This window comes from Periophthalmus magnuspinnatus, chromosome 15 (genome assembly GCF_009829125.3).
Source record: "Periophthalmus magnuspinnatus isolate fPerMag1 chromosome 15, fPerMag1.2.pri, whole genome shotgun sequence".
NCBI lineage: Eukaryota > Metazoa > Chordata > Actinopteri > Gobiiformes > Gobiidae > Periophthalmus > Periophthalmus magnuspinnatus.
In genome coordinates this window covers 6,991,700-7,018,360 of record NC_047140.1, presented here as the reverse complement: position 1 = coordinate 7,018,360, position 26,661 = coordinate 6,991,700, and the positions used below count along the sequence as shown (strand labels likewise).

General features: G+C 39.9%; 1 protein-coding gene across 2 annotated transcripts in view; it reads left to right on the top strand.

The window, feature by feature from the left end:
• The window catches only part of marchf8 (membrane-associated ring finger (C3HC4) 8), a 220,093-nt gene that overhangs the window by 168,979 nt on the left and 24,453 nt on the right, over nt 1–26,661 (top strand). Inside the window, exons 4-5 of one of the 2 annotated variants that reach the window (XM_055227155.1) lie at nt 13,368–13,447; nt 14,451–15,290. In XM_055227155.1, coding sequence (XP_055083130.1) covers nt 13,368–13,447; nt 14,451–15,290 — 920 coding nt within the window. The remainder of the gene's footprint in view (nt 1–13,367; nt 13,448–14,450; nt 15,291–26,661) is intronic. The other variant, XM_055227156.1, reaches the window with a different exon arrangement.

Sequence of the window (26,661 nt, the reverse complement as noted above, 5' to 3'; positions counted from 1 at the left end):
TTTTGGAATCGGTGTTGAATGTCGAGTGTATCCCATAGTATCGAAATAAAGTTTTAAATTTTAGTATCGCGACCACACCACATGTGGATAGGCTCAGTAATTCCACAGATATTAAGGATAAACCAGCTCAACAAATCTCCAGTCTGACAGTTAAATACCAAATTCAACTATACATTTCTGTCCAGCTCAGTTTAAAAATATTGCGACTCTTGTATGTTGTGATGCCACGTGAACGCTGCCTATTAATGCTTTACGCGCGGCTCAGTCGGGCGCACAGCAGGAGACGCCGAGCTCGGATCCAAACATCTGTGCAGCCTTTAAAACCGACGGAAATACCTCACGCCACGGGGCATAGCCTGAGATAACCTCCATGATGAGACGATGCTGTTGAGCTAAATGTTACCAAGAAAGATGCTGGCGTGAGTTTGTCTGCTGCTAATCAAGATACAGCGTGCACACAATGGAAAAGAATGTTCTGGTGGCATTGTTCAAGGGCAGATGAGTAAACAGTGATTACAATTCCAGCAAAGCAGTTAAGGCAGGCCTATTATGCAAAATTGACTTTTCAGAGCTTTTCACAATGCTAGTTGTTTTGTTCTCATTTACCCTCTCAAAGTTGTTTTTGGAGTGATTCGTGCATGTTTGAGTAATCTTTAATTGCTGATTTTCAAGATGCCATTTTGACTTTTTTTACCAGTACACGCTCACTGTGACGTACTTACTTCGTTCTCCAATTTGACGTTTTATTAATGGGTGATGCATGTAGGATTTGGCTGCGTTACTGCCGTCATTGCTGCTTGCTAGCTCGTGATGTTTTAGGCGACGTAAGCTCATGTTTATGTGCGATGTCAGCTCCCATTGGGCACCGCAGTTTTCTAACACAGAAGTGAGCGGACTCGTTTCTTTTATTAAGCCATTTTAGACGAATATTACGATTTAAAATGTGCAAATTATAACATAACGATCCCCAGGTGTCATAGATTATAACTATATAGCAGACACAAGCACAATATGTCTGCTTTAAAGATGTGCTATGAAACTTTTCTAGAGGAGCGACTGCCACTTGCTCATCACAATATGTGTTATTGTTATTGCTCCGCCTGGAATGTTCCGCAATATGGCCTATCCAGAGATGGAGAGGTTTAATGTGTGCGTCTTTGAAAAGTTAGTATAATGCCCTGCTGCGGGACACTCTGCACAATACAATAAAAACTCTATGGAGATGAGCAGGTGGCAGAGCAGAAAAATTGCATTGTTCATCTTTAAAACACAAAGGAGTGAAGGTGTAGGCTGGTGGTTTGATTCCTTTAGGTAACACACTTCACCCTGTGTATTAGGAAAGATAATGATATTAATTGCATTGGCTGTTCGAGATTTCGTCCAAAGTAGCATACAACCTACGCTGACATTACTTGAAATTATAAGTTTTTAGTTGTGAAAAGATAATAGTAAAGAGTAAAAGTTAAGAAATATGGCATTAATTCTCATGGAATCTACAAATGTCCACGCGTATGATAATGTAATTGGTCATTTAGACATAGAAATAACTCAAGCAAGTTATGAAGGATGGAATTTTCTCATTTTCTGATTAAAACAGATATTAAACTCTTGGATTTTGAGATATGCCTCTCAAAGTAGACCCGTGGTAGTTTTATTCGCTCCCGCTTAACCCTGTTAGACAAAAATGCCCTCCCCCTGTCCCCCATACTCCCCCACACGTGCGAGCCCTCTCCAGTTTGTTGGACACAGATTGGCCTGATTGTCATTTGTCACAATGGCAGATGGATGCCTGTGATTAAAGCCGGTCTGGAGTGGAGGGAAATTATTGGCCAATCACAGCGTCAAAACTGGAGCCAATACTCAAAGCGGCACTCTGATTGAAGCGGCTATGAGGCTGACTGCAGACACACGGAGTTGACTCGCGGTTTGCCGGAGCTCAAGGCGATGTGAGACAGTGGATTTGCTGTAGTAGATTAGAAACATGATTGAATTCAGCAGACTTCTGTTCATACTGATTATAGAGAGCAGATGTGTAATTATAATAAGTGACTTTCCGCCATCTTGGAAGAATAACCTTATTGCAAAGTGATGAGGTTGTTATAGGACAAGTAGCCCCAACAGGATTATTTCACTGTGTGTTAATTGCTGTTTCAAGCAAATTCTTTCAGCTTGGCAAATTGTTTGAATTTCTTATGAAATAACTTTTCGCAATTCTTTTAAATCGTTTAGATGTTTCCGTTTTCCAAATGATGTTATATGATAGTTAATTACAGAAATTGTTGCAGTGGTTACCGATATGAAGTAAAAGGACGTCACACATGGGAGTTTTTTGTTGGTTTAACTAGCTTGAGTTAGCATTTTAACTTGTGAATCTGCATGTTTAGCTAGACATTATTACCACATTTAGCATTCAATTAAACATTTTTCTTACCGCTAGCATCTTCCCAAAGCACTACTCAAACAAAGTCAGTATTGTAGTGTTACTTTAGTAACATGATATCACATGCCAGCTACTGTAGAAGCATAGATCAGGATGTGTTCATATGAATCTGAGGCCCTGCCCTCACAGACTTAATGGTACAACATCACTGGTGGAGTAGAAGCACTTTATCTAATGGCCCCAGATGTTTTGTCTCTCTCTGAATGCACCGTTCCTCCTGTGGACATCTGGATCATTAACCAGGCCCCGCTGCTCTGTGGGAGAGCTCCAGTCTGCATTATGAATGGTCTTGTCTCACATTTGTCTCCAAAGTAACACAGCAGATTTTGCAGTGTTTGAGAGACATTTAGTTTGTAGAAAAGAGGAAGCTAGTGGAAATAGATTGTCTATAACAGGAGTAGGGCTGGGCACCAGTACTCGGTCATAAGTTGCCACCAACCGTCAAGTAACGAAACCGAAAAATGTTTTCCAACTTCCGGCTCCTTGGCGTTAAATTCAATGTGCAAATTCATAGACCACTCTGACTCATCAGCAGCACAGGTGCTCACACATCACGACTGAGCTCTGTACAAACGAACGGCACAAACAGCACTTGTGTTTGAACATAGTCCTACATGTGTCCACACACAGTGCAGTGTGTCCTCCTCATGCATGTCAGGTAAAACAAAGAGTATCCACTCAAAAACACATCAGGTCTCCAGTGCAGGACCTTTACAGTGTCTCAAAGTCTAAGTGCGTAATAATAAAGCCACATCCAGTCACAGTCTGCAGTGTTTGCATAAAGCTGAAGCTCAACAAACAAATGAACTAAAACCTAGCCAAAATATAAAGTTCACCATAATCCTCCTCCTCCTCCGTCCAGGTAACCACGTCGCAAAAGCAAAAAGTTATTTATCAAAACAAAGAGCATGTGCTCCACAGTGCTGAATTTTGTTTTCATGACATATGGCACTTTAAATCAAAGTGAAACTTGAGCCTGTGTGAGTCCACCTGAGGATCAGCTGTGCTCTGGTTCATTTGCATGAACATTTGTATAGAGTTATAGGCATAACTGAACATTGTATAGTGTATCAGGTCTACTATGTTTTAAAATATGAAGCAACATGGTTATAACATAGTTTAAGGATTAATATTATTGGCCATTACTTTACTCTTTAAAAAATAACAAAGGCACTAAAGAAAGAACCGGTATCAAAAAGCAGGTGTCATTAATCTACTGGTATAGAAAAAAATCCCGGTACCCAGCCCTAAACCGTCATGTATAGGCTACATCAGAATTGTGTAGTTAGCAAGAAAAATATAGTGCCATTGTCCCTCAACCTAAAAATTAAGCAACCAAATCACTTCTGCATCTTATCTTAATCCCAAAGATGGTACATAAGTAGTTATTTATATCTTGACTTACTAAAGGATGTAAATAAACAGTCGTATGATGAGCTTGAGAGGACATACGCGGTGATTTACTGCAGTGCATTTGTGCCCTATTCAGTATTTTTGGCATCTGCAGTGTCAGTCCTGATACTAGTTATTTACAATGCGACCCACAGCTTGAAATAAAAGGCCTGTTTTTTATGTATTTGAGCAAAATCCTCTCCTCATGAGGTCAAAATAAGTCTGCGATGTGCTGTCTGCATCTAATTAGAACACATTTTATTGTGCGATAAACAAGGAAATGTGCGTTTAAAATGAACTAGTTCTGTTTTTCACATTTTTAAGACAGTAAAAATCTGCTAGGCTATAGCGCCTGAATACCTTTTTTTTGTTTATTGGATCCTTGCCCAAACATAGAAACAATTTGAATAGATTAAGGCCAAATGTGTTACAAAGTTTGCAGCAGATCTTAGCTAGCAACTTTTGGAACACTTGGTGAGCAAAACAATCTCTGAAGTTAACTTTTTTCATCTTCAGCAGTTTTTTTTAGCTACACCTTTTATGACCTAAACGTTGGGTCACCGAATAGTGATGACTCAACTAGCTTACCTGTTAAAGTCTAAACATAACCATCACTGCTCTGAAACGAGATCACATTAGCCTCTGTGGCAGGACGTTCTGACTCCTCTCTCAGCAATAGCAGTGGTCGTTCTTTATATTCATCTCCACGGGCACTTGTTCAGTAGTGAATCATTGCTAGCCTGTCTGTGCTATGCTATCATCACACTACCGTCCATCTCCGCTGTGCTATCTCTGGACCAGCATGTGAGAGATAAGAGTTAATCATGAACTCTTGGTACACAATGTGAAATTATCCCTGGTTTATGAGAGAGCTCCCCGCATCACTCACTTTACTGCCCACGTTTGGTTAGCCATTCATCTGATAGCAGCAACGGAGGACTTCCTGATTTAAAGGAGGGACGACGCTTACAGGTTGGCGGTGCGATTCCAGCTCCCACAGATGAATACTGTCGTTGTGTTCTTAACCCACCTCGCCCCCAGTGTCTGTGTACAGGGTAAAGTGCTTTGAGTGCCTTGAAGATGGAAAAGCGCTATATAAAAATGTGATCGTTAACCGTTTACCGTTTACTGTTTTACCGTTTAAAGGTCCTATATTGTGTGCTTTTTCTTTCAGACCAAGGTTTAGCTTGTTTTCATACCTGACAGTTTTGCCTGCTCACTAGCGCTCTTCCTCAGTCGTCACGTGATGTTGCCGTGACGTGTCCATTCAGCTAATTTTGGTGCTGTCTTTAAACCGGGACAAGGGGGCCTTTTTACTCTCACACACCCGGGGCGCCAAAACCTGTTTAAATCAGCCATACTATCTAACATTCAACGCACTTCAATCACTAGCATCACCCCCACTAGAAAAGTTACATATCACACCTTTAAAATATTGTATGAAAACAAAGTTAATTTATCTGCGGATTTTTGTTTGGGTCCATACTGTAGAGCAGGAGTAATCAGGCTAAAAATAGTCGAAAACTGTTGCTAACATCAAAGTTGGCAGTGTACTGAAGGGAAAGTGAGTGATGATAATTGTGATAATTGAGGTGAAAGATTCAAATTAGTTTAGTTGTGGCTGAATGGGCTTTAAAAAAAAACACACAGAGGAGCAGTTCTGTAATGTCACTTGATGATGTCATGAGGTGAGGGACAAGTGTTTTGAGCTCATGAAGACACAACCAAAAATACAAGAGTCAAACATGTGTAAATGAAACAAAATATCACTCCACGGAACAACATTTTGGCCAGAGGTGGGTCAAGTCGTTTAAAATTGTACTCGAGTAAGATTAATGTTACTTCAGAGTGATATTACTTGAGTACAAGTAGAAAGTAGTGGTCCAAGAAAGTACAGGTAAGAGTAAAAAAGCATTTGGGAAAGTAAGAAGCTTAAAGAGTAACTGTTGGAACGTAACATCTGATTTATAATTTGAAATGAATGTAATTGGAAGGACAAAAAATATTAAACAAAGGCACAAAATGTACTGTTTTAAAAGATATACCACAAAAAGGAGAAACACTACATCATATCTGAGGGAGCGCTGCAAGAAACACAAATGTTCAAATCATTTCATATTATCAACATAAAGTTCAAGTCACTGTAGAATCACTCACAGTGGGACAAGTAAACTGAGCTTTTACTCAAGTAAGAGTACTGTTACCATCACTTGAGTAGGAGTAGCTGCTAGAAGTATATTTCTAGAAAAGTACAATTTCTAGAAAAAGTTACTCAAGTAAATGTAACAGAGTAAATGTAACAGAGTACTACCCACCTTAAAGTGCATGGTTATAAGATAAAATAGTTGCCTATCAAAGGTCTCAAAGCAGAGGCGTGGCGCTTTTTAAATATTTTACTGTCATTACGGTAATTAAAAATAAGGATTGATATGTAAAATAGAGGCAGTTGTGTGAAAAAAGGCAAAAGTACATGCTGACATTTCCTTTTAACATGATTTTTATGGCTATAAAAAGAAAAGTCTAGGCGAGCTATACTGGTCTATAATGTGCTCAGTCCTTAAAGGGTTAAAGACAATTTATCAAGTACTGCGGTGGTAGAAGAAGTACTTTTGTTAGTTAAGTAAAATACCATAAGATACCGGATAAAAAAAAAAAAAACTCAAGTAAAAGTATCACATGAAAAACGCCTACTCATTGAAGTATTAAAGTACCTGTTTAAATGTAGTGCATATTTTGAGACCTTAAAAGCTTCAAATGGACTGAATTTTATAAACAACACAAACAGTTGAATTGATTTTTTTTTTATTCTCGCTGTTTTTCTTTGTTATATTTTTGTTCAAAGTGTTATATAATAAACCCTCTGCCTTTTCAGCAGGTCTCATATAATAATGAAAAAACTACATTTACTTTTCAATTCAGTCCAAACATGTAGTGAAGTAGAAAGTGCAGATACAGGCTCTCAGATGTGGTGAACTAAAAGTAAAAAGAATCCACTTTCAAATTTAAGATACCTAGAATTTATACTTAAGTACACTACTTTAGTACTTTTACTTCATTATGTTCCACCACTGAGTCACTGTGTTGGAGGTTCTGAGGTTTGATTCAGGAGATGAGATGGATTTGCTTTAAGTCTGTAATAAATTGCATTGTATAATTTGATGCATATGGGAAGTATTGATTGTTGTAGCAGCCTGATTCTGCAGATAGACACTTTGGACATAATGGATTTAGCCCCCAATAAATATCAATATGAAGAAATAATATTACAAACCTACAGTTATTAAGCTGTGAAATTGGCATCTGCAAAAATAAGACGCTGACGCCTCATGTGGTGCAGAATGTTTAAGTGATTTGTTTGATTTGATGTGTTATAAATACAGACACAGTTAAACTGATCAAAATGCAGTACTTTGTTAATGCAACTTTTGTAATTAGCAACTAAGTCTCACCAATTATGAGCAGCCAAGAGGGTTGTCATTTCCCCAAACAACAGTGACAACAGAGCAGGATTAGCAATAATAAGCATGGAAACTGAACACTTGGGTTTAGAGACAGAATGTTGAGTTACTGACAAAAGATTAGTGCTCTGGTCCCATTCTACTGTTGTGTTCTTGGGCAAGGCACTTCAGCCGCCTTGACTTCATACATACTCTTTGTATCACTGGTGTATGACTATAAGTGTGAATAGATTCTTGAGCAGCCATAGAGATATCAAAAAGTGTTCTATAATTTCTTTTTAAGACTTTTTCATGTTTAGGATCATTTTGCTAGTGGAGAAAAAGGGTATTACTAGGAAATAGTTAAGAGCAGAGGAACCAAAAATGGAAAACTGGGTTGATTTAATGCATGATATTTATGTTATGGAGAAATTGACTTATACTTTAAGATTACAAAGAGAGGAATTTGAGAATATGGTGCAAGTTTTGGGTTAATGGGGGAAACCGGAGTGCCCAAAGAAAAGCAACTCAAACACGGACTTAAGCACCCAGTCAAACTCGGAACCTCCTCGCTGTGAGGTGACGGTGCTGGCCATACTGCCACCAAGCCTCTTAAACCATATACACTATAATATACATTTCTCTGCTCATTTTTACTGTCATAAAAATGTGAAAAATAAAACTAGTTCATTCTAAACGCTTTGCACTGGTCAAAAGTTATTCCTCACTGACCTTGTGAATTCAGAGCATCCTAATTATTTACAGCGATGTTTATAAGCGTGTTTCACCACTTATAGAAACGAAACCGGAGTTTACCGTGACCATAACGCTAACAACAATTAGCATTCTATCCGCACACTTCCTGATAATCTGACAATGTAATGCTTTGTGATTAGATGCAGACAGAACACAGTAGTCTTATTTTAACCTGAAGAGCTGCTTTTACAAAATAACTGTACTGGGGCAAGACAAATTTTGCTCAGAAACATGGAAAAAAAATCTGGTATTGGACCTTTAATACCACAGGGACATGCACATATGACAAATGTTGTGGCACTACATTTGATTTTTTTAATGAATTGCATGCTGTTTATTTGGTACAGCACATGGTCACATAGATTAAGCTGTGCTCTTGGCTACTGTCTGGTATCTGACTTCCGTTGCATTCAGGATTGATTGGGGGATTGTTGTTTGTGTAAAAATCATTATGTGGGCTGCTCCTTTGCTTCAGCCTGACCTTTTCCCTGCATTGGGCCTATTAAGAGCACAGGTCAGCTCTGCATCAGGAGGGCGCCATTTTACTGAGGTCCTCTGCTGTAACCTCTGCTCAATCGCATTACGACCTCCATGGAGCATTTAAAATTACACACACGAGGCCAAGTAGGAGCTATGAGAGATTATCTGAACCAGTTTGAACTTGCATTGTTAATTTTGTTTGTTAAATGTTTGGTTTGTAAAGCTGTATAAAAATGACGTATATGATCTATGTCACCAAATACAAGGTAAACATGTTCCAGTGAAGTATCGATTTGACTGATAATGGCACATATATAGTAGATTTATTCGTAATTACCAAAACGTCGGACATGATGGAAGTTGTTTCTGTTGGGTTTATTGTGTTTTGGTTCTCAAGATGATATATCAAAGAAGAATGAGGTCCCTACTTTGGATTGTCAGCTCCTGCGACCAGTTGTCAATCATGAATCGATGCTAGTGCAGCCTCTACAGCTCAGTGAGTGAATTCTGGAGGTTCTGAGTTTTCTGACCACGAGACAGATTTGTATATGTCCTCTATCTGCAAATTTAAGTCACTGGCAACCCAGGTTCAGTTGTGATTGTAAACCAGTTATCCGTCCTACCGGTAATAAATGTCGCCATAAATTGAAGTAAATTTATTTAAGCATGTCTAAGTCTGTGTTCACACTTTCACACAATAAACCCACACAAAACTAAACTAAAAACTAAGACGCCACTAGACCAGGACTAAGCCAGGACTACTGAATAAAGCCGATAGAAGGGCTGGTTTATCACACTGTTGAGCCTGATTATGAATAAAACACTCTTAAATAAACCGTTTCTGTGTGAAGTTGCTAACGTTAGCCGCTTACTGTAGTTTGAGCTGTTAAAAGAGTGAGAATTTCCTCATCTCAGACAACTTTTTTTTTAATCCAGTCTGTTTACGTGAGATCCAGCTTGACAAAATACTTGTATGATTATTATTAGTCCATAAACACTTGTGTGCCAGTCCAATCTGACCATTATTTATGACAGAAATCAAGTTTTATCAGAGTTTAGCCTTTAGACTTTTTTTTTCATCTATACCCAGAGTCACGTGACCTGAAGATAGTGAGCTGCGTGTCCGAATCGCTCGCTGTAAAGTCCGATAAAGAGTGTAGAGCTGTGTAATAAACAAGGAGTTAGGGACTACGGTTGATATGCAGACACAGCCAAAGTCTTCATCTGGACCAAACCGAGGCTAAACCAGGACAAGTGTCAACGCAGTCCATATGTGCCAATATTTTAGATTAGAAGTAAATCAAAATTAGTTGGCTTCACTGCATGTGGCAATATAAAATACAATACCGAGAAATTGCAAAACAGCATGCTGCCAGTGACGAGGAGGAGGAACTGCTTCCACAAAACAGGAAAATTAATTTCAACCGTGAACGATGTAAACAGCCACAAATGAATGACTGCGATGGAGGAATAATACATGTCAACAAGGCAACGGGAAGAGAAAGTGTCAGTGAAGATATCTGATGGAGTCGAAACGCTGGTTGTGGTTTAAAGAAGATGGAGGGGCGGAGGTGGCTGATGGCTGTACTGCTGCGGTGAAGATGAGGCTGAGGAAAAGTAGTGGTTGGAATGATGGCAAGAAGATTGTTTATGAAATAGGGCTGAGCGATTTGGGAAAATATAGACATTTTCTGACGAGCGCTGGGATTAGATTAGGGATTTATGTTTTAATGATAGGATTGTGTTTAAAGTTTAAATGCGCCTGGAAGAATTGACAAAAATACTGAAAAATGAATTGACAAATTAATTTCATAGCATGTTTGTACAGATCTAAACTACAGGGTTAGCCGTTTTTATGCACAATAAGATTTGCGTCCATCCAAATTGCGATTTCAATTCAGTTTCGTCTCATCTTGCAGCTGATTGGTTGAAATGCAAAGATGTGATTGGCTGACGGCGACGGATCGGTGACAAGGAGGAAACTTGAATCTTGAGAATAAAACATGAAACTATATGGGCGAAAAGGATTGAGATCGTGCCGTGACGTTGCATTGGAGCACACATCCATAACTGTCAGGCCATGAGCTATAAATTCTCCCTTTGTTTGATATTAAATCAATAGATAATTAGTCCCTCGTTAATCTGATCCAGCCCTGTTTGTACATTATCCGCCCAGGCATAATCTCAGACCCAATTATCCATATGAGCCTCACTGCCGTGTTTAGTGTTGTTAAAAGCACTGGCATAAAACACTGTGGCATGTAGAGTGCATTAGAGAGATAGGGATCGAGATAATAGAGGCACCAGATTAACTGATTCATTTATTATACGGATAAACCAGTGAAAAATATACCGTAGAATGGATAAGAATTTAAGAAAACGTCCATTAAAGAGGGGGTATTACGCAAAATCGACTTTTTGGAGCTTTCTACCATGTTATAACGCTTTTCCCTCATCAAAAACATGACTTAAGTGGGTTTAATTGTCATCAGTGCATGTTTGAGTAATTTAGTGATCTTTCCCAGACCTATTTGAACCTTCATTACAGTTAGCAATGAGTTTGTACAAGGCTCCATTCTCCCACAGCCATTTTTCATAAATATACAAAAGCATGATACAAAACAATATATTACAACTTCACAAACCTGATGTGATGTGCAGTAGTTTCATTAGCGGGGTGCACACTGATTGTGTTATGATGGCGTTCTGAAGGGGGAGTGACTTGGTGCAGAGAGCATAGAGAGCTATATTCACCAAAAACATTTTAATACATTATTTTCTGCGAATATAGCATTTTCAAAACAATAAATGGTAACACAATAAGCAGTAAATACTCCATAGAAGTGCAGTATATAAAATTCACATTATATAAATATTCACAATTAAGATATATGTTAGTTTGTTTAATAAAGACTGACATATTTCTGCTAAAAATAAAAATATATTTGTAGTTCTTGACAGTTCTTGCAGGTGGAATACCAAGTCTCAAAGTCCTGGTTGTTGTAAACAGATCTCGAGCTCTCGTCAGCTGATTCAAATCATACCAACAGTTTCCATTTTAATCCCACAACAGCTTTATCTACATGAGTCAGCATCGTCAAGTCATAACTGATTGAAGAAAACTGATAACAAAACAAAAAAAAAAGCTTTTTAAAATTAGTTTTGGACATTTAGGATTGGTATTACACATTTTACATGCAGAATCTGTTTTTCGCTCCAAAATCAAAGTAATTCACCCCTGATTTTGGAGCAAACCAAACCCAACCGTGTGTATGTGAAGTACTTTGGTCCACTGAAGTTATTTTAAATGTGCTATATAAATACACTTGAACTGAATAGTATGCATATGAGTATATATTAGAGATACAAAGTTATATGAACTTAAAAAAAAACATTGAAGCATTTCTCGGCTTACCACCTAATGACATCACAAAGTGGAGACAGTCATTTTTAGCTCTGGAGGAGGTGATGGACTATGTAGGATCAATTAAAAATGAATAAAAAAGTTTGTCATCGACGAGGAAACAACATTATAACAAAACTCAAACAAGCTGAACATTGTAGGACCTTTAAAGGTGCACTCTGTAACTTTTATAGTGGAGAGCGCCTCACCTGTTTGTCTCTATGGAGATGTAATTTCTTTGCTTAGAATGTTCCACAGTATGTCTTTAAAATTTGCTGTCTACATGGAGACAAGCAAGTGATCTCGCCAGGCTTAGATACAGGTCAGATCAGTGGAGAGGAGACGTCACTCACAGTACAGATGGACATAGGGCTGTAGGGCTGCGCAATATATAACAAAAGCACCAATATTGACAAACGCAATAATCGATACATACTCAATATGTAACAGCTGATTTTATTTCAGATTTTTCCTAATAAGTCCAAAATGATGTTCTGGTTTTGTTTCCTTTTTTTTTTTTTTTTTTTTTTTGGACAGTGTTCTACAATTTTTATTTATTTTTTTTCTAACTAAAATTATTGAGTAGTATATTAAAATCCCAATATTTCAAAATTTACCAATATCGTACAGCCCCAATTTCAAGGTATTATTAGCAATAAAGATAATGGAAAATTTAATAAATTCTATTGTAGGCAAAGCTATAAGAACTCCATATAAACAACCTCCAAAAGTTACACAGTGCATCATTTTTGCTTCTGTAGACATAAAAGTAGCAGGAATGTTTTCACTGTGTCTTCATAGCGGTCGTCTAAAGTCCACAGTCTCCAGTCTCCCTGTACCTTTCTCTCACACAGCGTCATGTCGTTCATTAGCTCTGTATTCTGTTTGCTCGGTGCTACTCGGGGCCAGATTTTTTCCTGTTTTATCGCTGTGGACTTCGGTGTGTGACTAGTTTGGACTATTTGTGCCAAGATCTTTTTTTTTTGGACCAACTTCTGAGAAAATTCCCCAAATCCAAACCCGTCTAATGGGAACATGGGGACCAACTGGAGTATAAACCTAGACTATATGTTTTTCAGTAGCGATATAGATGCTTCGAGGAAGGAGCAGAAAAGACGTGAGGTGGGCAGGGATCGGATGTTGGAACCTCTAACTGTAGGTTCCCATAGGTTGTTGATGCTTTATGCAAGGATTGTCTTAATATAGACTCTACTGATTCTGATTCTTTCTTTAGACAATAGAATGTGATTTTCAACATTAAATCATAGTACTTTCTTTTATATTCCCATGTGGCCTTATATCTGTGTAATCCCTCAGTCGTCCATGTAGGTTCCATAGTGGTCCATTGGTGTGTACTAGACTGTGTGTCTTATACTTGTTCTGATACAGCTCAAGATCATTCTAAAGCTACTTTTGACAACCTTATTCTAATATAAGTCTTGTGTTTTTGGTTTTCCAGGCGGGGAGCCCAACTTCTGTCAACGCTCCATGTAGCTTCTCGAGAACGTCGGTGTCACCATCCAGTCAGGACATCTGCAGGTAAAAACCACTCTGTGTGATAAAGGTGTAATAAGTAGGATTTGGTAGCATGTAAAGTGGGATAATATGGATTAGATCTGTATATTAGTTTGGTTGCAATGGTATAGTGGTCTGGTGTTGTGTCCCTGAGCAAGACACTTCCCTCAAACTCCCCACTTTATTCATAGTTTGCATGGTGGTGAAAGCCCAAAATGTTAGAAGTCAGCATCTATGTCAAAAAAAGAATATAGTCACTTTAAAGGGGCACTGTGTGGGGTTTCAGAGATGAGCAGGTGACAAACCGATTATTCCATTATACGAAGCAATAACATTTTCATGAGACAAGCAGGAACTTAACAGAAAAGTTATATAGTACTTCTTTAAATAATCTTACCAATTTTGTCTGTATCTTTGACTTTGAACAATTTAATTTATACTGTAGATGGTTGGCTCTATAAAGATTTTAAAGGCTTTAAAACACTTAAAATAGATATGATTGACAGCTTATTAGCATACTCGTTTTTATCTGTCCCCTAAGGAAAGAAACACAGGCCAATCTAAAGCATTACATTCTTGACATAAAATGGAATAAATGTCACGTTATGGTGCTTTAATTTGGATGACTCATGCCGCTACATCCTACAATGCCCCTTTAAATGTTCCTCTGCTTTTAAGTATCGGTATCGCTAGTGTGTAAAGATGTATCCTGGTCATGTGATTTACTGCTTTCAGTTCTTTTATGGCGTGCTGTAGTCAACGTGGCAGAGCTGCTGTTGCCTTTAGCCGGCTGTAAAATAGTTTAAGGAATGGATGGAATGTTTACGTAGTTTTAACTTCAGAATTTCCCTGTGTTTTTGTAGAAAAAAGTCCCTAACACCCTAAACTTTCAATCATGTTTTCAACTGCATGACGTCTTTTTCCATTTCTCTTTTTGTTCTTTCCATTCACTTTCCTACAAAATTATCCCAATTTTTCCTTACCCACCCTTGTGTCTTCGAATATAATAAAATACAAAAAACTTTAGCAGTGGGGATCAGGAGAACCCCAAGCAGACAGCTGTAGTTCTCGTAAATGGAAAATCCCAGGAACCAGGAGCGATTGCCACCATGTGCGTAAACATTCCGATTGCTAAGGCGACGAAACAACACGACTGGCTGTCCTTACTCCGACCAGCCTCCGTGAACATTCGGCCTCAGAGCGCCCTTCGATTTTCCATGTCGCTGAACGATGTCGGACAACGTGTGGATAGCCTTTGCCGCGGGTTGAACTTTATCGACCGAACTTACTCTGACGGAGAACTCGGAGCTAAAACTGACCAATCACCAGTCAACGAACAAAAAGTCCAAAATGGAAAACTACCAACCGAAAATCCCAATGCATACTTCTTAGTCCCGTCTCTCACTAACAATTACAAATACATGCTAGCCGTACCACCCGCTAACTCTTTACCGGTCGCCCAAAATCCAACTTCTACCCTGCACCCCAATCCCTCCTCAAATTCCAACTTCCTGCGTAGATTCCTCCCTTTTTCCCGATCCTCCACATCGGCAAGCCTGCAGTGCTCCGAACTCGGAAGCTACACCTCGCATCTTCACATTGCCAAGTCGTCCAGCACCCTCCTCGAAAGCAACGAACCCAGCCTAGTCCATGACGACGTCTCTGGGGATGATGACGTATTTGAGGACGACAGAAAACTTCCGAAACCAAATCCACTCGAAGTACCGGATTACAAAGCAGAATCGGGCACCATCAACGCTCCGATGTGCTACATGGACGAAGATGCGGATTTAGATGGATGTCCTACGCCCATGTCGGAGAAAGCAGAGCCGCTGTCGCCGTTCTCTCTGTCGGGGGATTGCTGCAGGTGGGTGGATGTTAGAGTAGATAGATGGTGTAGTCCCCGCCCGCCCCTGCTGTGCCGTGGTAGAATCCAGAACTAACCCTGTGCCAAGTTTTTTAAGACATTTCACTAGCAAGGACCACACCACAGCAAAGGCATACGATAAAGATATTTATTGAAGACTTTAATGGATGTGGAGGCTGGGTAGAGACTCAGGATGGGGGCTCTGTTTCACGTCAGCCCAGCCAATTCAGGACCCCTCCCTCTCCGTAGATGGTGAAGTCTTTGGGCTGAAAGATGAACAAGAGACACGGGTTCAGAGGGAGGTTAGTTGAGGTGAGGTGAGCTGCGGTTCGCCTCTAGAGGAGCAGGAGGAGGTTGAGGCGTGATCCTGCTCCTGAATCAGTCATCATAGTAACACCATTTGATTTGGGGCTATCTGACACGACTCTTGTTCTAGTGTTGATTGATTTTTTGATAAGTTGACCCATCCTTCTATGCAGCCAGAGAAACCTGTCAAGACTTATGAGCAGAATCAAAGTTGATGGTTTGATGAAATAGGCACCGATCTTTATCATATGAAAGGAAGAAAAATGTAACGACAATTCCTACATTATCACAATCATAAGTAAAAAGAATGAAGTACTATTATACCATATAGTTATAAATGAAGAATTCAATTTTGAAAACATTATGATACTAAGAGTAAACTACAAGCCTCGGATGACTTTTTCAAATGGGACTTATCTGTTTTTGCAAATGAACTCTTCAATATATTTGCACGATTAGCTTTGTAATGTTTAGCTAATTTAGTTAACCCTATAGCGTCGGATGCTATTGCCGGCGATAGACTCATGGTTGCGGACTTTCACTTACCATAACTCCACAACCAATTGTGCTTCATGTGAATTCAAACGGCATCTCAAAGCAGAGGCATGGGGCTCTAAGGACTGAGCACATTATAGACCATTACAGCTCGCCTAGACTTTTTTTCTTTTTTTAGCCATAAAAATCACGTTGAAGGAAGTATCAGCATGTACTTTTGCCCTTTTTCACACAACTTCTTCTATTTTACATATGATGGGATGGAAAGTCCGCAGCTGCGAGTTTATCGGCAGCGATTGCATCTGACGTTATAGGGTTAATGTTGCTACCAAAACACCTCCATACTGTTCAAGGTTATACATAATATGGATGCAGTATCAAGGGGCAAAGGTTACACGTCCTCAAGACTTGATGGGTGCTTAACCAAACAATATAACAGTAAAAAAATAAGAAAACGGTCTAAGTTAACTTCAGAAAAAATGATATATGTTGACTGATTACCATATGTCGCTCTATTACACTGAAACCTACCATCTGTAACTTTGTTTTTTGCTTTTACCAGTTGATGGCAGACGTGAAACCTGTTCAGAATCCAATACATTCTTGACCCGAGTTGAGTCTATTACGAGTAGTTCAGCCTCTCTCACACATACATACACTCACTCCACAAACCCACCTTTCTGTCTGCCTTAACCCGATGTGTCATAATTTCACTCTGCTTCTTTCCCTTAACTTTGTCTTATCTCCAAGGCTCCTTCTGTTTTCATTACTTCAAACTGTATTTTAAAGTCTAATATTTCACTGCCGGCGATCAATAAGCCGCTAAGCTGGTTTTACATGGGGGCAAAGATAACACATCGATTTTACTCAAGAACAAGTTTAGAGATAAAAGCTTCAACAGATCGAAAGAACTGATGGAGACACAAGCTAGAAAAATGAGTCTGTCTGATATGGGATTCCTCTGTATGTATGAATGATTGACAGCTCGGGTTTGGAAAGTGGCTATAGTGAATAATGGCTGCTGACTGAATACTTAAATACAGTAGCTGCGACTCGCTCGGTTACACGTCTCTTTAGAAAGGCCCCGGGGTGTTTTTCAGCTTGGCTCAGCGTCCATTGCCAGTAAACATGGGAATACTGACAGTCGTCTAAAAGTAAGGACTGAACTTTGTGAAAACTTTTGGAATAATTCTTTAAAAAGGCTATGGGGACGCTTTTTCTGGAAAGTACCACAGTATGGCATCACACATGTCTATCGTGCATTTATAATGTGTTTGTATGGTTCAAGAAAATGTGGGAGTGGGATCACCTCGTCACAGATCTGACCTGTAACTTTACCTAGGGCCATCCAGTGCTTGTCTATGTAGATGGATAACTTGTCCTATCTATCGCCATGGAAACAAGCAGGCAGTATCACCAAGAGTGTTTTTGTGAGCAATAGACTCTTAAACCTGCACAGACAGATGGATTCTGGTGATATTTGTGAGTTCATGCACTGACGACAGGTGTTTGGCTCACTAATCACAGAGCAGCACTGAGGTTTGTGCGAAAGCCAAAGGTGAAGCCTCAAGACCCAAAACAAACATGGCGACGCAGACAGACCAACTTCAGCCTATTTTAGTGTCAGGACAAATGTTTTGTTTGTGAACAGTGAAGGAAACTGTGCTTTTCTCTCAACTGGATGTAACAGAAGTACATTTTTTGGTCTTGTTCCGCTGTTGTGACGCTTCGACCAATCAGAATCAAATAACCATCATGATATTCTGTTTTCTGGTTCCGCAGCTTTCAACGAGCACCGTCCCAGATTGATAATGTGTACAGTGACACACACATATCACTCTGACAAGAGTTACATAGTGTGCCTTTTAATGATTATGTTTTTGCCTGGATTAAAAAAGTGAGTCAGCTCCGGTTTAAATTTTTTGGAGACTATTTTAAAACGACCGGTCTGTTTTTAAGTACTGACCTCATTCACTTGCAGCTGGCCTCTAGTCTGGCCTTATTTATTCTCCTGTTTAAAATGCACCTTCATGCACCTGGGCTGGAGCAGTTTAGGACTAAATGCATTGATTGTCCCTGCTCCTGCTCCTGGACACAGTTTACTCCGGGTGAACGGTCTGTCTAGAACATCTCCACCTGATTCTTGAGTTTGTGCATCACTGTGTGACAATGTGTGGAAATGCCCATTGGTTGTGCTTCCGGTCTCAATATAATTAAAATGTAATCATCACTTAGAACAGAGCATTTTGAGCTTTGGAGATGCAGACAGACTGATAATAAGGGTTTATGCAAACATGTGTAAATGAAATAACACAGGTCCAGGTCTGTTTTTGATGAGGTAAGAACATGATAACCAGGCTTGAAGCTCACGAGAGGTAAATTTGCGTAATATAGCACCTTTAAAGGTTTGATTTGTGCCTATTCATCACATCTGAACCTGGGTTGCTGGAGTCTTAAGCTGCAGATAGCTCACATAAGACACACTAGGACACATATAGTTGTTTCTGAGTTTATGAGCATGCCTCCTGTGAAATCTTAGACTCTACTTGCTCTGATTCATGATTGTCTGCAGGTGCTGGGGTTTAGGGAGTGAGGATTCAGATCAGAGAGACGCATTTTAGGTTTAAACCAACTGGATTTCAGCATCGAGCAACCCAAATGAAAGAGTCTTGTTGGACTCATCCTGCTTCCTGATTAGAACCAAAACATCAAATTATAACTTGGACAACTTGTGCATGTTTTTGTAATTAAGATAAAATCCCCTTCACTATTATTGTCAGTAAACTCAATATTTGATTTGAACATGTTCTGCACACCCTTCCCTATATTTTTGTTCTTGTTGTTCACTGCACTCTTAAAACCTATTCCATTTTGCTATATAAGGAGCGAGTTGCTGTGACCTTCTTGTAAAGCGCCATCTCTCCACCAAAATAGAGTCCCACACTAGACTTAACCACAGGGCTTGACATTTGGGCTCGAGTCAAGTGCATTGATTGGACCTTACAAAACCTGTCACATCACCACTTTCCTACTCTCCCCACCCTCCCTACCCCCCTCTTCCTATTCTTCCTCCTCTTCCTTCTGTTTCACCTCTCATCATCCTCCCTATCCCTCTTGTCCCTCCTCTTTCTCCTGTTTCCTCCTCTTCCTCATGTCCACCTCTCCCTCTTCCCCTCCTCGTCATACTTTCTCTCCTCTTCCTTTTCTCCCTCCTCTTCTTCCCCTCATCTCCTCTTCCTCCTCCTCCTTCTCTCTCCTGTTTCTCTCCCTCCTCTTCCTCCCCTCCTATCGCTCTTCATCCCCCTCTCTCTCCTCTCCCTCTTCTTCCCCTCATCTTCCTTCTCTTCCTCCTCCTCCTTCTCTCCCTTGTTTCTCTCCCTCCTGTTCTTTCTCTCCTCTTCCCTCTCCTCTCCCTCCTCTTCTTCCTCCTCCCTTCTTTCCCTCCTCCTCCCCTCCACCTTCCCCTCCTTTCTTCCTCCTCTCTCTCCTCTCCCCATCCTCCTTCCCTCCTCCTCTCCATCTTCCCCTCCTCTCCCTCCTCCTTTCCCTCCTAATATTCTTTCTTCTTCTCCTCCTCTTCTCCCTTCTATCTCTCCTCTCCCTCCTCCCCCTCTTCCTCTCCTCTCCCTCCTCTCCTCACCCCACTCCGCTCCTTCACTTCCTCCTCTCCCTCCTCTCCTCACCTCACTCCGCTCCTTCACTCCCTCCTCTCCCTCCTCCCCCTCTTCTTCTTCTCTCCCTCCTCTCCTCACCCCACCCCGCTCCTTCACTTCCTCCACTCCCTCCTCTCCTCACCCCACCCCACTCCTTCACTTCCTCTCTCCCTCCTCTACTCACCTCACTCCGCTCCTTCACTTTCTCCACTCCCTCCTCTCCTCACCCCGCTCCTTCACTTCCTCCACTCCCTCTTCTCCTCACCTCATTCCGCTCCTTCACTCCCTCCTCTCCCTCCTCTCCCTCCTCTCCTCACCCCACCCCACCCCACTCCATCGTCATGTGTGTCTGTGACGTACAGGGCCGGTTTAGAAACAAAGTGCAGGTGCAGAGCAGAGATCAGAGGTGAGATTAAAAGCTCCAAATAGCCGCGGTGTCTCGGAGGTAAGCAGCTGTCAGGTGTCTGCCAACGTGAGGCTGAACTCCCCGTGACCTCACCTGGATTTACAAACGTGAGCTCAGCCTGTGTCTTCTCCTGCCGCTTCATTATTATCCACGGCTTCGATTGAGAGCTCAAGTCTGCGGTGGCCAGAGATGTTTTTTGTTTTGTTTTTTTTCTCATATTTTTGCAGAGATTCAAAGTTCACAGTTTTCATGTTTTTTTACTTGGTTTGGTGGGATAGATTGTGGTATATATTGATCGCATTTTACATCAATTTGTGGAAAACTGTTGAAAAAAAAGTAGAGGTGAGTTTAAAACAGAAAACCTCAACTTTACATCCACAAACAAGAGACAGTTTATGCACAAGGACGGCCTTTTTCAGTCAGTGTAATATATTTTTAATAGTAGAATTTTTACTTATGTCATATCTGCTGCCTGGGTCGAACCAGGAAGTACAATTTTAAACTTATAGAAAACAAAAGACCATGTTGGCCTGTCATGATAATAATCACTATATCGACTTATCGTTCAGTGTATGGAAGCTGGGATGATATTTTTTTAGGTCAGTGTTTATCGTGTGCACATGTTCTTTGCACCACTGGGAAATATTTGGTTATTTTTTGGCAGATTTCAACTGTAAAAGGTTGAATGAATAACTTCTATGACTCATTCCAGATGCAAACTAAAGTACTCAAGTGTTTCATTCTGCTGTTTATTTATTCAAGCTCATGATTTTTTAACAGTATTGTACATTTAGAATAGTGTTTTGGGGTAATCCTGCTTTAGGGTTTTTGTCTCAGTGGCATAAATTAGTTTCATTATTATCGTTTATCATCTATATTTTCTTCATCAATATATCGCACATCAAAATTTGTTAACGTGACAGGCCTGAAACCAGCCTGACAAAATCAACCAAATCTTGAAAATAGTGATGTTGAAGGAACTGTATGTAGTCTGTGCTCTTACTGTATTACTGAACCTGTGTTACCAGAGCCTAAACCTGCACACACAGGACACACACATGCACACACACACACACACATGTTTTCCTCATTGTCAGTACATGAACAGTGCATGCCTCGTGATCTGCAGAGGCTGCACTAGCGCTGATTCATGATTGGCTGCAGGTGCAGGATTTAGACACTGACCATTCAGATCAGAGAGAGGCATTTTAGGCTTAAACCGGATTTAGACACTGAACTGGCAACTCAAATGAGAAACTCATGTGAGGCTCATTCTGTTTTCTGATTGGATTATCGTGTTGAGAACCAAGATGCCAAATTATAACATCATGTCCAATGTTTTTGTAATTAAGAATCAGTATTATATTAACATAGCACTATATTTGTTTTGAACATGTTTACCTCATATCTGGGGACATGGGTGGGTCATGTTTATGCAGTGCAATCAGCACCTTTTAACTGATTTTGTGAAATGAGTAGCCTAAACTACATGTTCGGTACACTGGGTACACTTTCCAAAGTGTACCCAGCCTGTGGTTCTGTTATTGTGAGTTAATCATTACCCACAGCTCGTATTGACAGCTGAAGTCTAAGGCAGCCCAAGACGTGACATTTTCCATTTTTTTTTTTTTTTTTTTTTTTTGGGTTGTTTTTTTTTTGTGAGATTTAAAGAGCATGAATCAGTGTTTGGATAAAGGGGAACATGATGGAATGCTGTGGACTTGGACTACTGGGGCTGGAGGGAATTGTTACCATGCAGACATTTTGAAATATATAACAGACTATGCATCAGATTCTTAATGTATTCTTATTCAATTCAGCGGTGGAGACTGTCTAGACAAAGTCGTACTCTTGCATAAACCAAGACATAATAAATATCATTACTCATTTAAAGGTTCACTGTGTATCTTTTCGAGTGAGAGGTCTTATTGCTTAAAAATACCCTACTTTTTGTATCATGAGTGGGCTCCCCTTTCCACAGATCTGACCTGTAACTGTGCTTGGTGGCGTCCTCTGATTGCCTCCATGAAATAGACAAGTTTTATACTGTATTGTGTTCCAGGGAAAGCATTAAGCATCACCATGGAGACAAAACGGGTGGCTTACTCTCCATCAGAAAAGTTACATAGTGCACCTTTAACACTACTACGAGGTTAATAATGTCCTTGACTTATGCAATTGGTTTTGGGTTCAATTCCCTGGCACAGTACAAAGAAAGTGCTGATATATTTATTGTTTTTTGATATATTGAGAAAGGCCAATGCTAAATACATTCATGAATACTAATACTTTGTAACCTTGCCTTTTATTCTACACCATCTTCTATTTTAATCTCATTGAAAGTATAGTGTTTTTTATACCTTTTAGCCATGTTCTAAGGTTCGATCTTTAAAAACATACCTGCAGTCATATTTTACTTCATTCACACTTGTTTCATTATTCCTATTTGAAGCTTGAAGTTGGAGTCCTCGAAAAATCACTTTGTTGCAATTTCCCCAGATAGTTACGTAATAGATCCCAAAGTCTCCTCCGCTGTTTTTAAGCCCATAAACCAACACCGGACTCCTGCGGTCAAATTGAGTTCACAGCAAACACATGGCTCTATTAGCATAGCATTAATGGAGCCTTCATTTATTTATTTATTTTTTTATTGTTCATTCCAACTACTGACAGCAGAGGGCGCTCCCAATGCTTAAATACTGGACTGGAAATGGAAGTGTAGTTTATTAAGTCTCAAAGATTATTTTAAGTTAGATAATGTTTCAATCCCAAGGTGAGCAAAGGCATGTTTAAAAGTCAATTAGCGCTTGTGGCTTTAAAGAGACGGTATTATGCAAAATATATACATATATTTTTTACTTTTTTTGTTTTGTTTTTGTTACCATGTTTTAATATTGTTCCTCATCAAAAACATGTCTGAACAAGTTTTAGATGTCATCCATGCATGTTTGAGTAATCTAATTCAATCTAATCTATTCAAACCTTCCGTACAATTAGCTATAAGATTCTGTACAAGGCTCCGCCCACAAGCCTACATCACCCACGCTCCCACACGACAATTCTCCATAAATGTCCAAAAACACGATCCAAAACTGTGCACGGCAACTTGACAAACCTGATGTGATGTGTGTCATTAGCAAGATGCACGCTGATTGTGTTGTGATAGCGCTCTGAAGGGGAAGTGACTTAGCGTGGAGAGCAAAGAGAGGGGAGACTCAGAGAAAAACAATTAAAGGTAGCATGGTGAGCTAAATATGTTATGTGTTAGCAATTAACACCCCATAGAAGCAAAATATCCCCTCTTTAAGCGAGTATATATATATGTATGACTAGTTGTGAGAGCAGCCATCTTGTAGCTAAACGTTTTGCAGTTCAATCCCAGCTCCAATCAGTACATACTGCTGTATCATTGAGCAAGACACTTCATCCACCTCACCTGTATAAACTTGGTGTGTGGCAATCGTACAGTCACAGTTTAATCTCAGTACAATATAAGCATTCCATGGCTAAAAATTTAACTATAATAAATGTGTTTTTGTTTTTTTTAAGTCACCTTTCACTGCAGGTTGCACACTACATCCTGGTATTGTCACCGATCCAGGATACACCCTTGTTATTGACTGAACAGTATGGCGTTTGTCCAACCGTGCCCAACCCTAGCACTGAGTTTTGTTTCTCTATATGTCTAACTTCTGCACTTGTCAATTTTTGATTATTATTTCCTGTATTGCAGCAAATAGTATCTAAGCCTGAATTGTGAATTGTATCTTGGCTTTATGGTTTTCTACAGTCGCACAAAGAATATGCACTGGCACAGTTCGTTGGCCTGATGCGCGAAATCAGTGTATCTAGCAGTTAATTAAGCTTGTAAAAAGAATTCAACCAGCAAAACAACATTGACACATGAGAGAGATGCCAGGAGCGGAGTCTTCAAGAACACATATTATGCATTCTTGTAGCTTTAATCTCCTTTTAAACATGCTTTTGGTTACCTAGGGATAACTATTTAATATTTTCTAACTGCACCACTGTTTTGAACTCTTTGCAACAGGACTGAATAATGGGAAATAAACAAATAAAGCCCTTAGCAAACATGAATGCTAGGCTACTAGAGCTATGTGGTTGATGAAAATGCAGTTTGACAGAAAAGCTGTGCAGGAGAAGTCGGGATTTTTGTCTGTGACGCAACAATTCAGGCAAAATTATAACAACTTTGGATTAATGGATGAATGAAATAAGCGTGTATGAAGCAAAATGCAACTCACGTGTATAGAAACTCGAGTTAAGTGAAGTGTTTTGCCCAGTGTCATTATGCACCTGGCTGAGATGAACCACTAACCCTCAAACTGAAGGGCGAGACTTTGCCCCTGGGCCACCGCCGCTCCAAACCCACAACCCACAACCAGCTCAATACCAGTGTTATAAAATATCTCGCTTACTCCAGCACATCCCTGCATGTCGACCTTCATGCTTTTGCCTATTTCTGCTAATTTAATTCCAAATTTCCGGTAATTTTCTGCTACCCCGAGTCCCATAAATTAGGCTAGCCTCCATTAATATGCAACACCTATTAGCGAAATATGAATGATTACCAAAGTTGTTTTTTTAATTATCTTTATCTAAAAAATCAGCTACAAAACAACTTTATTATTTTTATTGGGCTTAGCATTTTGATTGAGCCAGAAGGAACGTGCTAATCGGTTGTTATGTGTCAATAGAGGAGGAAATGTGGCTTAACCAGTCTAAGGTGGATCCAGAGCCTGTGACTCTCAGCAGTATGTTCTCTTCCTTATACTTTTACTTCTTCATACTGTTGAGATGCTAGAGCGATTCCTCTCTTGCCTTAAAGCCTAGTTCGGCGCTTGTGAACGGTTGCTAACTGTTGCTAATGAGGTTTGTGTTCACCTCTCTATGCCAGACACTGTGTTGGCGAGACAGAGCAAGTTTAATTCAGCTGCAAATGAACGAGATGGCAGCGTACTTGTTCACTTATTGTTAATTTTTATATATATATATATATGTTTTTTGTTTTTTGGTTTTTTTTTTATCTCTGTGTGTAAGTAATTAAAATCCAGTCGATTCAGTCATGCTTCTTCCATAATCCTGTAATAATCCATTACGTCCTCTCCCTCGGACTGGAGTGTGTTTTTCAAATAGTACTTAAAATGAAAAATACAAGTGCCAATGGGACCAAAAGCATGCTTCAAAAACACGTAGGGCACCACCTTATGACATCAGCTGGTGGAACAGATTGTTTTGAGCTCTTGAGAAATAGGGCAGGTTGAAAAAGCAGAATTACTCGAGCATCTGTGAATGAAACAAAACACAACTCCAGATGCGCTACCAGTCAAAAGGTCGGACACACCTTGTCAAGTTTTTTTTCTTTGTGTTTAGATAGATACAGAGACATCAAATATATGACGCAAGATGTATGGAATTATGTAGCAAAGAAAACAATGTTGAAATAACTCTAAATATGTTTTCTATTGTACACACAGCGGGTGTGTCTGAAAAGCGTCAGAGAATTTTCAGACAGTTTGAGATTCTGGTCTGTTTCAAACCTACAAACACTTTAAGACAGAAACTGGTTCACCCAAAGGACAAAACCCCGAGCCACAAACAAAGTAGTGTAGTCTACTACATTTAGTGTATTGAACAGTGCAGTGAGCGATACACTGGAGAAACTAAACAGCCACTTCATAAGAGAATGTACCAACACCAGAGTGAGAGCTCCTCTGGACCCCAGTCCGCCGTGCATCTCCATCTCAAAGACACTAACCACTCCTTTGGAGACAGTGAAGTTCAGATCTTAGCCAGAGAAAAATCGTTTGAGAGAAGTTAGGAAAGAGAATCCTTCCTTAAACAGAAATGGGGGCCTGAGACATAATTGCTCACAGATCTATGATTCCATCCTCAGACCCAAAACAAACAGAAACTAAAGAGAACAATAGGAAGGCCATTAAAGGTTGAATAGGGTCATTAAGGTTGAAACTGGAGACAATAGCTGTTTACAGTTTCAGTGTAGTTAGCGTCTCCCTTCAGATGGACATAAACCAGAACTGAAGAAGCGACTTGGATGAGCAGCCAAACGTCTTCACTCCTACATCGATTTGTCCAGTTGACAGATTTACATTTCATCTTTTGCTTTTCTTTTGTAGATTCAGATTCCTCCAAGTATCCACCCTTTGCTTTGTTGACAGCGCTGCAAACCATTTATCTTTCTCTCAGTGAGTTTCATGATGGTAAATGGGCACATTTTTATATAGTGCTTTTCCATCTTCAAGGCACTCAAAGCACTTTACATCAAGGAACCACTCACCCATTCACACACACACACACACTCACACTCATACACCAGTGTACACAGACACTGGGGGCGAAGGTGATCAAGTGTGTTGCACAAAAACATGACAACATTCATCTGTGAGAGCTGGAATCGCACTGCCAACCTGTGGGTCAGTGGAATCAGACAATGAAGTCTCCCAAAATGTTTTTCACTTCACAGCTGTGT